Source organism: Canis aureus, chromosome 17 (assembly GCF_053574225.1).
Source record: "Canis aureus isolate CA01 chromosome 17, VMU_Caureus_v.1.0, whole genome shotgun sequence".
Classification (NCBI taxonomy): domain Eukaryota; kingdom Metazoa; phylum Chordata; class Mammalia; order Carnivora; family Canidae; genus Canis; species Canis aureus.
Genome location: NC_135627.1, coordinates 33415349 through 33431016, shown reverse-complemented (window position 1 = coordinate 33431016; position 15668 = coordinate 33415349). Strand labels below are relative to the sequence as shown.

At 36.4% G+C, this 15668-nt stretch overlaps 1 protein-coding gene across 13 annotated transcripts in view; it reads right to left on the bottom strand.

Annotated features, from left to right (window-relative positions):
• The window catches only part of KLF12 (KLF transcription factor 12), a 591716-nt gene that overhangs the window by 288281 nt on the left and 287767 nt on the right, over positions 1 to 15668 (bottom strand). For all 13 annotated transcript variants that reach the window (XR_013355728.1, XR_013355729.1, XM_077855379.1 and 10 more), the window contains one exon: positions 8433 to 8496. Coding sequence is in view for 9 of the 13 variants with exons in the window: in XM_077855379.1 (XP_077711505.1) it covers positions 8433 to 8465 (33 nt within the window). In the remaining 4 variants the exon portion in view is untranslated. The remainder of the gene's footprint in view (positions 1 to 8432; positions 8497 to 15668) is intronic.

Below are 15668 nucleotides of genomic sequence, written 5' to 3'. Positions count from 1 at the left end.
CTACAAACTGGATGAGGTCAAATCCTGATAATAGACCCATATTCTATACGATTCTCATGTTTCCATTTATCTGATCAAACCATTACTAATACAGAATTTGGTACCAAAACTAGTTCTGAAAAACAAAACATGTTTAATGTTAATAATCAACTGATTCTTCACTTGAAATATTAGTGATTCCTACTTCCATTTGACAGTAAGGTATACTGAAGGACTACATTACATGTAAGATAAAGAACTCCACTCACTGTTGGGTCAATAATTATTTATGATTTTATTCAAAGTCCCTTTGAAGACCATAAGAAATGAATTCTTAGCTAATATCAGTTTGGGAGAGGGAAAGGAGGTCACTTTTTTTTTAATGTACAGATGTTGATAATATAAAATTAACCATACAGATATTCTACTTCCATAAATGCTTCTAATAATCAATTACAATGTTGCTTTAATACTATAATGTTCTCATTAAATCAACATTGCTTAACTAAAATGGTCATGTTTAAAAGATGCTCGTATCATTTTTATGATCACTCTTGAAATTTTCTGGTAAAGTATATTATATAAATGACTTTGATAATGTGCTCTGAATAAAATGACATAAAGCTTAGCAGAAGAACCACTATAATCAAATGTCCAGAGAAGGAAAATGTGTGAGCAAGGAAAAGAAAGCATGAAAGCGTGTGAGCAAGAGAGAGAGGAGGGAAGGAGAGAGAAAATCATTTGGACACATTAATGAGCCTCAACAGATTCTGGCTGAAATATTTAATGACATCACTGAATATCACATTTACCATTAACTCCAACAGGAAATTTTGCAGAGCACTTTAATGCTCAAAGAAAAGAAAATATAGTGCATATTTACTGAGATTTTTTTAAACAGAAGATGGTTACTTTTCTTGGTTGCTCCCATTTCTTCCACTCAACAGGACATCAACATTTAAAGCCTAGGTCAAAGATGGCTTCATATGTGAAGCCGATCGTGGCCCATACCAACTCTGTTTCATTAAATATATTATAGTATCAATCACACCAAATTGTAGTAACTTATTTTGCCTGTCCCTGAGATGATGAAGACTTGAGGTCAGAGTCTAAATTTAATTTGTCTTTGTAGCCCTGTGTCTAACAAATAATAAATGCTAAATATAGGATTGCTGGATTAATCACACTGCAGGATAGGTGTGATGATTAATTTTGTGTCAAACTGACTGGGCCACAGGGTGCCCACATTAAACATTATTTCTAGATGTGTCTATAAGGGTGTTTCTAGATGAGATTAGCATTTGAATTGGTAGATTCAGTAAACAGACTGAGCAGGTGGGTATTATCCAATCTGCTAAGTACCTGAATAGAACAAAAAGTGAAGGAAGGGAGGAGCCAGTCCTTGCTCAGCTTAAGCTGGGACAACAGTCTTCTCCTGTCCTTGAACTTGGACCTCGTGAAGAGGACTTATCCTCTTCTCTTGTCCTTGGATTTACACCATCGACTCCTGTGGTTCTCAGATCTTTGAACTTGGACCAAAATTGCACCACCAAATGTCCTAGGTCTCTAGCATGTAGTTGGCAGATCATGGGACTTCTCAGTCTCCATAATCACATGAGCCAATTCCTTTTAATAAATCATATATATCATACAGAATATATATGCCTTCTGTTGGCTCTATTTCTCTGGAGGATCTTGATTAATATGAGAGAAGGTGTCGACATTCTGCGTGTGAACCCTACCACAGCATATCCGGTATCTTCAAGATTTTATTTCCTCCAAGAGAAAGTGGGATGTAGCTATTCCTTATCAACACAGGGAAATAATTTGAAAGTCCTAGGTCAAACCCTAAAACCAGAAGCTGACATATTAAGTAGGATACCCAGTACCCCCAGGTATGTTGGTAGATCCCAGCATATCTTCAGTCAAAGAGAACAAATATACACAAATACTGACCCGAGTAGCAAATTTTCCTAAAGCCAAACTGACTACATTCTAAACTCAATTAACATGGCTTTAAAAAAAAAATAAAAAATGGTTATTTTAATGAGCACTTGGTGACTGCCAGACAATATGCAAATACTTTAGCATTTTTTTCTCATTTAACCTTCACAACAGTTTTATGGAGTAGGCATCATCACCATCATTTTCACATCGCAGATATGAAAATGAGATACAGAGGCCAGGTGAAGCCCTGGCACAGCCACAGTTAGAAACCAGGCAGCCTGAGTATAGAGCCAAGCTCTTCAACTCCACAGCAGGTTCTGTACTCTCAATAAGTCCCTCAATTATTCCTAAAATATTATTTATTGAAATGGCAATGTTCAGGAATTTTTATACCTTTCCTTTAAAACTCACTGAAAAAGTTTAGAGCAAATTTAGAAAAAAGAAAAAAGAAAAAGAAAAAAGAAACCTCCATCTTTTGTGAAAACAAAAACAGTCAGAAATCCAGACTACCAAATAAAATATACCTGTCAAAGGCTGTAAAATCTGGGAGGCTGCCGGGAGCTGACATGTATCTACAGAATTTCCTAAAAGTAATAATCGCAGTTATGAAAGGCCTATCCAGTGAAAAGTAGAGACAGTGGTACTAAAAGAGCAAACATAAAGACATAGCATTTTTTAGAATCCAGCTCAGTTGTCAAGGGGAGGTCTACCTGAAATGGGAAGGGAGTCAGAAGCCTTTATCCCAAGAGTCCTTTACTATATAATGGAAATGAGGAAGACTCTGGAAATGACAGCTTTATTTAGAAAGTATTTGAAATAACTCACTCAAGTCAAAGATTTGGACTCCTCCAGCTCAGGACCAAATTATGTGTGCCTCCACCCACAACACTCCCTGCAATACTGGCAAATACTGGCCCCATTCGGAGATGGGGAATAACCACAGGCCACAAGAGAACTATGTAGGAAAGCAGCAAATATCAAGAGAAATATAAGTAATAGGCCCATGAGGAATAAACATAACAGGAAGAATTACCCAAGGAAACACATGAAGAATTTGGACAAGTAACACTTCATAAACTGGGGAGGGGGGGAGAAAGAAAGAAAAGAAAAATTACAAACAAAAAGCCTCTCTTAAAAAAAAAAAAAAATTCAGGGAAGAAGTACAAGGGTTCAAATGATAAAATACAAGATAACTGAAACATGAAAACAACCTGACAGAGCTCTGAAACACTATAGAAATACGGTTTTAAGAGCCACTTGGGAAACTAAAAATTATGCAGAATTTGATTGAAAACATAGTAAGAAAAAAAAAACCTAATGGGAAAACACAGTAAGTGAAATCAAAAAGTTAAAGATGAAGACCACGAATGTGAAAAACAAAGGAGAAACATGAGATGTATTTTCAGGGTTATTAAAGAAGAGAACAGAACAAAAAATATACTTTGCATATGATTTAAAAGTCTGAAGACATAAATGCCAGAGTTTAATGGTAGGAACCAGGAAAAACTGATATAGAATCATTAAAATCAAGACATAATCAATGAAGTTACTGAACTTTCTAGTAAATTAAAAATGGTCCACAGATATCTGAACAAAAAGCAAAACAAGAAAGTAGAAGATCAGTTTGCTTCAGTCTTCACAGTGGCACCAAATGCCATATAGCAGTAAAGCAATGTTTCCATATTTCTTAGAAAAATAAGAATTTAGACTAAACAGCTTTGATAAATATGGTTCATTATCACAAATAATAAAGAAATCAGTGGCAATCTTAACCTTAAAAGGATGATAAAACAAGAGGAGGGAAAAGGGATTTAAAAAGAAATATCAATTTTGACATCTTTCGTAGTAAAAAGTCAAAAGATGTTGCTTAAAATTCAGTCATTTAAAAAAAAAATTACCAGAACTCAGCGGGTTAACCTGTTTTTAATTGAAGTACTGCTGACATACAAGGTTGTATTAGTTTTAGGCTTACAACATAGTGATTAGACAATTCTATACATTATTCATTGCTCACCAAGATAAGCATAGTCACCATTTGTCACTATACAATGGTATTAGAATATTATTGACTATATTCCCTATGCTGTACTCTTTATCTCCAGGACTTACCTATTTTATCACTGAATGTTTGTATTCATCTATTTCACCCATCCCCTGACACCTCTCTGGCAAGTAGCAGTTTGTTCTCTATATTTAAGGTTCTATTTGTCAAGTAATAGCATCACACTGGTGAAGACACATTAATTTGAAATTAATAAATTCCTTCAGTTTAAATTCATGTCCTATTTCTTCCATTATATTGGAAGCAAACTGAAAAAAATAACTCTTTATTAGAAATACAAAGTATAGGGGTGCCTGGGTGGCTCAGTCAGTTAAGCATCTGCCTTTGGCTCAGGTCCTGATCCTGGGGTCCCTGGACTGAGCCCCTCGCTTGGGGCCCCTGCTCTGTAGGAAGTCTGCTTCTCCCTCTGCTCCTCCTCCCACTCATGCTCTCTCTCTCAAATAAATACAATTTTTTAAAAAATAAATACAAAGTACAAATATGATGTTTTATAAAACCATCCCTATTTACTTGTATATATGCACACAGAGACGTTGTAAACAATGTTCACCAAATGTTAAAAGGTGTGAGGCAAGGTGGTGACGGTGCATGCTTTAATGTTTTAAAAATGAGCAATGCATCATCTTTTCAAATAATAAAGCCATTATTCTACTTTAATAATTGCATAATATTTCTCAGATCCCTATATATTATTTTGTTCTCATTTCCCAGATAAGAGAAATTAGAAACCCAAAGGTGAAATGACTTGATGGAAGAGTGACCTAATTCAGAATATTTTAATAAATATGTGACATACCTACTAGTTTCGATTGTTATCAAATCTACTGACGTGGCCCAATAAGAGGATGACATATATTATAATTATATATGCCTGAACTGCCACCTACAGTAGGAAATTCCAAAGAGTACTCAACATAAGGCCAAAGTCACCAGGCAATTCTTCTAGAAGGTTGCCACACACCAACCATGTGTTAGAGTTAGTGACCATTGAGGGCACTTCGAATTCTGAAAATGTTTGACTTTATGATGTGAAGTCATACAACAAAGCCATGAATCTCTCTCTTATGCTATAAAATAGTATCAATAACACACTCACATTTAGAGCTCTATGCTTTAAATTGTTTTCACAAATTCATCATACTTTCTTTCCCCCCCATAGCAACTCTTGAAATAGTAGGACAGGTGTTATTAATTCCACCATGCAGTTGAGAAAATTAAAATTCAGAAAAGATGTCACTGGTTCATGATCATACAGATTATTACGGAGCCAAGACTTGTTTTTCTGTCTTTGTTCTATTCCATGTTTATTATCCAAGCAGCTACTCTACAGAAACTATAGTAGCCTATACCTGATAATATATTTATTTATATACCTGGGGTTTTCTGAGCAACTATGCCTACTTAGTTCAAAATGGAAAAAAAGGCTAGGTTGCTGTGGATTCTTTCTATCCTGTGTGAAAAGCGAGCCTTGGAAACTCATGGAAAAGAACTTTAAAGCACCCACACTATAAATGCCCATCACTATGCTACAAACTCTTTTTTTGGTAAGAAATTAAAACTTTCTCATAAAAGTTTGCTATTGTCCTCACAGTTTCCATAAAGAAATGAAAGTCATTCACTGCTAATACTGGATGGTTTAAGCAGCTGTTCATCAGAGGTAGTCAGAGAGCAAGTTTTCATGTTAACTCTGATAAGCTGGGCTAATGTATATGCAAGCGTATATTTTGGACACCTGCTCTAAACCAGCAGCTGAGAAGCACTTGGTAAACACACCCTGGAGCGGCTGGAAAACAAATGGAGCAAAGCCAGGTTTGTGCAGCCAGGTCCACGAACAAGCCGCCTCATTCACGAGGAGAGCAACTGGTAAATACATTCATAAGCATATATACCATATTTTACGATAATACTGTGAACAGGAAATAACAGGAATGGAATCTTTTCTGAATTTATTTGATGTTTTCTAATGGCAGATGGTAGGGGGCAAATTCAAATGCAATGAAATTGAATAAAAGAACTTAAAAACTGAGTAAAGGAAAGAACTTAATGCAAATATAGCTATTTTCTAAGGAAAGAGAAGATGAAGACTGCTCCCAGAAGTGAGACTCTTGGTGTGGCCAGAAAAGGAATTCTGCAAATGCTATTCAGGCCATTTAAATATTAGACCCTAAGCAGAAAGGCACAGCATGATATTCTGTGGCTCTTGGCAAGATTTGATCACCATTGGCATACTGGAAATGTACTGAACAGTCTTAAGAGCAGTATTCAAATCTCTTTTCAATTATGTAGACAGTGGCAATGTTACGTCCACTGCTGACACTTTAAAACTTCATTTTTTTTTAAGATTTTATTTATTCATAGAGACACATAGAGAGAGAGAGGCAGAGACACAAGAGAGGGAGAAGCAGGCTCCAGGCAGGGAGCCCGACATGGGACTCGATCCCAGGTCTCCAGGATCACGCCCTGGACTGAAGGCGGCGCTAAACCGCTGAGCCTCCCGGGCTGCCCTAAAACTTCATCTTAATAGTGACCTTGTCAATACACTTAAAATACAGAAAAGATAAATTTTCAAACTCTGCAATTTTCTTCCTGAATCAGACATTGTTAAAATTAACAGTATCTGATTCAAGCAGGCTTAAAAAGAAGCACCAATGTATTCTCTGTTCTAAGGCATCTATAAGTGGAATTACAGATCAAAAATATGAAAAAGAGCTATAAGAAAAAAAATAATTCATCAGGACAAACATACATTAAGTGAAATACTGCTCCTTCCTCTATATAGACTTTTGAAAAAGACTTTTATAAGCTAGGAGGCACAATCATTTAGAATGAATCACATATATTATAATCAATCAAGATAATATTTTCAGAACTTATCCTCAGGGTAAGTAGTAACACAATGATTCTCTTTGCCATCATCTTCAGTTGTCATAAAATTAGTTACAGAACAAGGACATTGTCAAAATGAATAAATTCACAAAGTTAATACAGATCCATTCAAACATAAAAATTTAATAACAATTGAATGAAAACATAAAGTAATACTTTACCAACATCATACATAAGGGATAAATATACTTTGGATGGTAATGAGTGAAGGTTTCCATATTTACATAGGGACAAGCCAGGAAAATTTAAATTTACTACCTTAGCTTTAGGGAGTCCATAATATCATGAACTTTACTTTATGAATGAAATTATCAGCGGTGTGCTGGTTCTAGCTCATTCCTTGGCTCATGAATGCCAACTGTTAAATTTTAAGGATCCCTGCAAGCTAGTTTTTAAATCACTGAAACCAGCCATAATGAGAGTATTTACACCATGGGAACTGACAAACGCTACAGATTGGGCCTCCTGACCCCACCACCCAGAGCCAGTTTAAAAGCACCTCACTGATCACATAAAAATACACAGTACAATTAATTCTCACAAAGTAAATTCCCCCACTTAGGCAATACTGGGGTCAAGAAAAAGAACATTACCATACACCCACAAGTCTCTCTAGTATCGCGTGTGAATCAATACTCCCTCTAGAGGTCTGAAAAATCTTCTAGGTACAAATACTAGAAAGGACCAATGTTAGCAATGATGAGAGAAGGCAATGTTAAATCAAAGTATAAGCTGGAAAGTCATTTGTAAGCAACTGTGAAGGTAGGCTGGCAAAAAAAGACACAACTCGATGCACATTTACTTGACAATAGCATGAGCAGTGTGGAAGGAAAATATGAAACAGCAGGTGTTGTGCAGCTATGCAACGGTTATGAGTTATGAGGCACATGTCTATGTACTAGACATGTTGAGCGTGAAAACCTTAGGAAAGAAATACTGTAATTTTATGTGTATTTCCTACAATTTTTATATTCTAACCAGTACAGAGTATGAACACATAAAGTGATAGCCAGCTTCTGATTACTGCTGAAATTCACAAGATTTTTCCCCCCTCTAACTTTAGAGTGGAACCTGTCTGTGAAAAACCAAACCCTTCCTCATCCCACTCCTCTGAAGAAAGCTGATAGGGCTGGAGCAAAGAGGACAGCATTTGACAGCAATCCTGTGCCATGTCGTACTGGTATCAGGATTACACTTGTAGGAAATAACGTATATTTACACAAAATCTGGCTTCTTTTGTTTTTGCTTTGTCCCAGTCATCAGTTGTATACAGTAGTTTCCCAGTTTTCAAGATTTATCAACAAACTGATTCTTTAATTCCAGCTTAAGTTCTAGAAACTGAGGACACCTAGAACTTATACAAAAACAAGTTGCCTCCTTACAAATGTTTTCGTATTTAAGGGTTTAAAAATTAAAAGTTACACTTTATAGATAGATGTATGTACAAAGTATTGGCCTCTGTCTCATACTCAGACATGGAAGTGCTCTCATAATAACTGCCCCCAAGTAATGTTCAACATAAGATTTTCACTGCAGTTACAAAATTTGATGAACTAACCTTTATTGTTTTCCTCTTCATATGGATATTCATTCATCCATTTGTCTCTAGAGTCACATTGATCCTGCAAGAAAAACACACAACAACAAATAATGAGAAGTTCCACATGCTGATGACATTCTTCCATTGGGGGTGAACAACTTAATTCTGCAATTTTTTAGGCTTTTGATTAGTAGAACAACATAATAAAAAGCAATAACCAAAGAATTTTTTTTCTTTAGTTGTTTGTTGCTTTTTCTCTACCAGCCACTAAAAGCCAAAGTGGAAGAATGAAAGAATAGAAATTGGATCTCCAACTATGACAGCTCCTGGGCACAAGATAATGAAGATCTGGAGAAAGATACGGGAGAGAGAGAAGAAAAAGGGAGGTAGCAGAGACAATGTGAAGGAGAAAATGCCAGAATTTGGTTTAAAAGTAAACCAGTAAACTCCTCCTGGAGCACTTGGCTTCCTTATTCTTAGCAACCAAAAGATTTTTAAAGTAATGCTATTTTCCAGAGGAAATGATCTTTTTTCCCTTACAGTTGATACAAATATGCAGCATAATTAATATGAATACTTTTTTTGTACCTCCATGTTGATCAATACACAAGTAGCTTTTTTTTTTTTTTTAAGATTATTTATTTGAGAAAGCATGCACACAAGTGCATGCAACATGCCAGGGGAGGGGCAGAGGGAGAGAGTCCTCAAGCAGACTCCCTGCTGATCACAGAACCCACCACAAGGGCTCAATTCACAGCCAGGGGATCATGGCCTGAGGCAAAACCAAGAGTGGAGCGGGCCACCCACTTAACCCACTGGGCCACCCAAGCATCCTCCCTGCCCACCCCCACCGGTAACTTGTTAAAAATTAATCTGATATATGCCACTTCTTGAAAGCTTCCATATCCCCAGGACCATTTGGATCTCACCAAATATAATTAAATATTGCTAGACTAAAGAGTTCAGATTACAATAAACCACTTGCCCTATTTGGAAGAATCTTGAAAGTCCTGTTTATTTTCATTCAGCATTATATAACTTACTTCAGAATTCCCACTTCATGAGGCAAATTTTCTTTGGCATTCAGTTAAGTCAGCTTAGTAGGCATAAATGACTTTGTTTTCTCATTTGGAATTACACTCAAGAGGAGACAGGCCTTGGCGTTCATAGCAGCACCCACTCTGTGCCAATGGGCCACCACTGAAGCACCAGGCCAGATTTCCTTTCCATGTGGTCTCCATACATTTGAAAACAAAAAGGGTTCACTCACTCATAGTACCTTAAATGAAATGTAGCACAATTCACAAGTTCCATGGGCTTGCCTGTAAGGAGGATTGGCCTTTAATTTTATTCTGGTTTTAAATCAATCAATCAATCAATTAACCAATTTCTGTCTCTCCTTCCCCTTTGCCCCCTCCTTTCCTCCACACTCTTAATATTTATATATATAAAAACAATACATTTATGTCTCAAAATGCATCTTCTAATATATACTACAGCTTTTACTACTAGAAATGCTAGTGAAAAGCAACATAACATAAATGTAATATTTTAATAATATTTTAACATTACAATGGCAAACTAGATAAATTCTCTTGAAATTCAGAGTACAATTCTATTTTATATTATGAAACCATAATATGGTATCCCTTGAAAGAATGAAAAAGTCATCTAAAACACCATGTTCTTATCAAACATGTCCTGTCCTTTCTCGTCTTCAAAATATATCTAAATCAATCAGTTCCAACCTAGCAAAATGTACTGGGTACATCAAAAACTGGTTTCAATCTTACATTCCAATTTTCTATGATTTTTTTCACACTTTGATATAGCCTGGCCATTTTCACATGATATTCAACTTCCTACTGCTTATTCCAAACTTCATAATACTCCCATTGTAGGGATATATTTACTCCCAAATTTTTGCCTAATAATTTATGATCTTGTGCTACTACTGATAACGTTTCAACATCCTTCTATGTAAATCTTGTCTACACCAGGGCCTCTGCCAGCCTGGATAATGCCTTTGTACAACTAGAGCAGACACAGACAGACTCTAATCAGGAGGGAGGCAAGCAGAGCCCACAGATTTTCACCACCATTCGTCCCTCAGCCACCCTCATCTACTATACTTAGCTGCTCTAAGTCTGCACCTTTAATTATTGCCTTAGGATATAGTTATAGAAGTATAATCACTAGATCAAAATAATAGGAACTTTTTTTCTGGTTTTCAAAATATCTTTTTAAACAGACCATGCTAATTTATACTCCCAACAGAAAAAGATGCACACGCTAACATAGTGCCATTCCCATCTTTATTTCCTGAAACACAGCACATTCCCTAGCACATTTCAGGGGATCAACAAATGTCTGTCAAATGAGTAAATGAAGCTAATGACAAATGGAAGAAAAGTAAACTCATCTTTCCATCAATCATGTAGAATTGTCTTATCCATGTAACTATAGCCTTCATCATATAATCTGTATTTTTAGTTAAAATTAATTCTGAAATAAACATTACATTATGAACCAAACATAACACAATATCCCACATTTTGATAGCATTTTGGGATTTATGGAGTAGCCCATGATATAATTTGTACTGAAAGCAGTTCCGTGACTTGAGTATAGGAACTACTTTAAGATCTATTTGACAATGATGAGATCAATTTTATACCCAAGGTAACTAGTTAGATAATGTCAGGGTCCTCATAAAACTCCTTAGTTCCACATCTGAGCAGTGTTCTTTGTGGTTTATCTTTACAACTGCCTACAACTTCAATGTATTTTTATTTTATTTTTTTAAAAGATTTTATTTATTCATGAGAGACACAGGTAGAGGGAGAAGCAGGCTCCATGCAGGGAGCCTGACGTGGGACTCAATCCCGGGTCTCCAGGATCAGGCCCTGGACTGAAGGCGGCGCTAAACCGCTGAGCCACCCAGGCTGTGTGTACGAATTAAAAACCTGAGGCAAATGTATGTTTTAACTCTGAGGAAAACCTGGTAATAATGCTAACTTGTGTCTTCCGTGTAACTCACGTTCCTCAAAGCGTGCTCAAGCTCATCTCCTGCTCTGCAGTTCCCAACTGGCACCCCTCTACTTTAAGTAGCACAAATGGTAGCAAATGAAGACACAGTTGAGAGCTGAGAAGACCTATTCCTAGGGTCACCTCTGCCTCCCCACTGGCCATCTGACCTGAAACAAGTCATCCAACCCAAGTCCCAACTTCCTTCTCCACAGAGGCGGTGTTAACAGTAACATCAGTTCTATCTACCCCACCTACCCTAAGCAATGTCTACACAGCAATCTGTGCTGCACATTGGAATTATCACTCTTTAATCAGTGGCCCAGATATTAAGCAAGAAAACAACAGGATCTCCCAAAGCTGAGACCACAAAATAAGCAGATGAATCTCTCTTTTATTCATGCTAAGGGACCTTTGTTTTGCCCCCCCAAAACCCCATCAATATCAAGCCAGGATATAAAATACAAAAATGGCTCATTTCCAGCAACAGTTTATATCTCATTAATTTCCTAAAAGATTACTTAACTCTGCCAAATAGGTTTGTAAAATTATCCAGTAAATCTTCTCAAAGCACAGAAGTTTTAAAGGCTACTATCCTCATCAAAAATTCATCACACATGGTTTTGGTGCTTACTTTCCTGGCTTCAAAAATGATTCTCGGGGCATCTGGGTAGCTCAGTGGTTGAGCATCTGCCTTTGGCTCAGGTCGTGATCCTGGGGTCCTAGGATCAAGCCCCACATCAGGCTCCTTGCAGGGAGCCTGCTTCTCCCTCTGCCTATCTCTCTGCATATCTCTCTCTCTCTCTCTCTCTCTCTCTCTCTCGCTCTGTGTGTGTGTGTGTGTGTCTCATGAATAAATAAAATCTTTTAAAAAATAAAAACAAAAATGATTCTCAATTGTCAGGTAAAGAAGCAGCAAAGAGTTGGTCACTTATTTCAATACAAAAAAAATGTGAGAAATAAGAAAAGGCACAAAATACTACATTTTGGAAGAAGTTCAGAGTTACTCTTAAACAAAAATACTGCTGCCTATAACTAGTAGTTAATACTCATGTTTTAATGGTGAGTCTGGAAAAACTTTAGCAATAAAGAATGATCTTCTAAATTCTGTTACTTTCTAACTCTTGTTGTCTCCCCTAAAATTTCCTAAAAGGAACTGTAAGCTTTCTTTGTAAGTCAAAGAGAGTACCCTGGGACAACAGAACTTGACCTTGGCCAGAGGCACATGGATGCCACCACCCACCTCAATGAAGAAGGAGTCACACTTCAAGGTGTGTGTTTATGATTATTACCCTGTAGTAACAGGCTGCTGACTCTTCATCACATCCTCAATGATCTATTATGTTCTCGATCTTTAAAGGTGAGTGTTTAATACATTCTAAATAGTTCAGGACTCAAAAAAAACAAAAAAAAGTTCAGGACTCATAATTACACTTGTTGATAGTCCCCCTGAAAATCCCTTTCATGTATCTTGAAACAGAGACAGAGAAACCCCTTTTAAAGGTGTTTTCAGACATCTGACTAATCAGGGTATTCTACTCTCTGCCCAAAGGTAATTTAGTTGCTCTGTTTCAAGTAAATTGAATTCTGGTAATGGTACAGCAATCCCATTTGGAATTCTGTCTTCTAGATTCAGTTTTACAAATCATTGCTTCATTAGTTGTGATCTTGTGTTTTCAAGGGCTGATAAAAAAGAGTCAGGTAATAAAGGTTCATATACATATTCACATAACTTTTTAAGCCAATTAAGGAACCTGACAGGCAGGCTTCGGGCATTTAAGTTGAAGATATTATATAATAGATCCATCTTGGCCTTAGTGTGCATCAAGGTTTTTGATACATAAGTTGCTTTTTTTCATTTAAAGTTATTTCTATTTTATCTGTCGCAGTGAGTTATCTTGGAAACTAAAAATATTTGAAGGTTAATCTAAATATTTCTGGAGATAAATGCATATCTAAGTGCTACGTTTTCATAGCTATTTTGACTTAAAATGAAAAGAGACGCTGAAGACACAAAGCAGTGAGCTTGTTGCTAGGTGACAGGTGACACCTACCGTATCTCTTCTGAACTTGTACAGCATGAGACGTCTTACTGCTGAGAAAAGACACACGGATTTCCGTGGCATAAACATCATTTTCTATAGAGAAGCAAACTAGTGTTCAGATATTCTTTTTTAACATAGGCCATAAGTAGTCAGCAATTTACGTCTATATGAATATCCAATTTTAGAAACGCCTCTCACCACGAATAGGAAAAGACAGTTCTTTATCTCCCATTTGGGGAATATGGTTCTACATTCTAAATAATGTCTACATATGAAATGCACATAATTTTCATGATTTGTAATTAAAGAGTGATTATTATTCTTTGTAGCTCATGAATTTTCAAAGTTTTAAAAGAAATCACTTCAACTAGCGTAGGTAGAGTCCACAGAGAAAATAGTATTTTTATAATAAGTAATCCAATTTCCATTATATTTATTAACACAAGACCATCATAAAAAGACCTCATGATTTAAAAAAGAAAATACAAAAACCTTAGATGTAGATTATTTCCTGAGTATATTTTATAATTACACACCTATTTTCTAGCATTACCTCCCTTCCTTGAGAAAAAAACCTAGGCAATTCAGGTAATGATATGCAAACATCAAGAACTCTTCTATGCTCATAATTTCAGGATTTCACATGACAAGACTATGTGCTTTCTCAAGTTGGGAAAAGATCTGAACATGAATATTAGACAGACTGAACACCAGCATTAAATACCTGACATTAAAGTGATTTAGGGAAAGCTGTTTAACTTTTACATGCCTCTGTTTCTCATTTATTAATATTTTATCAAAGGGCCCCTGGGTGGCTCAGTCCATTATGCCTCTCCTTTTAGCTCAGGTCATGATCCTGGGGTCCTGGGATTGGGCCTCACGTTGCGCTCCCTGCTCAGTGGGGAGTCTGCTTCTCCCTCCTCCCGAGGCCCTTCACCCCACTCTTGCTCACATGCATGCTCTTTCTGAACATAAGTAAAATCTTTTAAAAAATTGTATCATAAAATTTCGGGGTATATCATAAAATTTTGGCTATGAACATTGAAAAGGAGAATGTATACAATGTACTAACCAGATTCTCTGGTACATTCAACAAATGTCAGTCCCAACCCTACTCCTTAACATTTATAGTCAAGCACCCAAACCCCTATTTCCACTTAAACTGTCCTGAGAACTAGGAACAATGACCTACTCAAATCCAAGTTGCACTTCCTCATTACCACTGTCAATCATGGATACATGTTTTTTTACAGGAAGGCCTTGGGAATACACAGGCAACAGGACCTCCACCCTAGGCTCTTACAGTACAATGACTCCAACGCATCCATTAAAAGAATTCAATGATATAATTGCTAAAAGAAATAGGAGAAAGGGAATTTCAGGTCCTTCATAACCTAAATTCAATAATCATCCTTATGGAATACTATTAGTTACACAGAAATCAATTGAAAACTCTCCACTTATAAAATTGTTCTTCCCTATTTCCAGCTTTATGTTTCTCTGAAATTATGCTCCCACCCAGGAATTTTTCACTATTAGCAGACAATACAGAAAGAGTAAACTAAGAATTAAGTTCTCACTTGGAGTAAGGTATGTCCCGAAGCTTGAGCAAACATTTAAGGACAGAGTTAACTGAATAAACACCCCATTTTCAGAGGGAGGAGGTAAAGCAAAAGCACACTGACATGGAAATTACTCTTCTAATCTGTTTTCAGCTTCCATTACACTGCATCATTCTATGCAGAGAACAAATAAACCTTTAAAAGAAAGTAACCATAGCAAATGAATTAAGCATTTATTTTTCATATATTGTGCTCAATATAATGGTTTGAAAAGTAATTTATACTATGCTCATATTCAAGTGTAATTGCCATTTTATCGGGACTGCACAGTCAAAAATCTGATTTGTATTGCAAAGGACTGACAAGATGATTAAATTTTGTCTTCATATGTCTAATTTATGTGATTTAGATTACAACGCAAATATGAGCATGTGTGATTTGTACTTGCACAGGAAACTATGGCATATAACACGACATTCTGCCAAAAGTAACTTGGCCACACACAAGTTTGCATTCCCATATAAAGAACATTGACAACTTTCTCTTAATCCTTTCTATCAGGATGCGTTTTAAACCATCATGCTAAAACTATTAAAATCTCTGGAGTTTTTAAGGGGCTG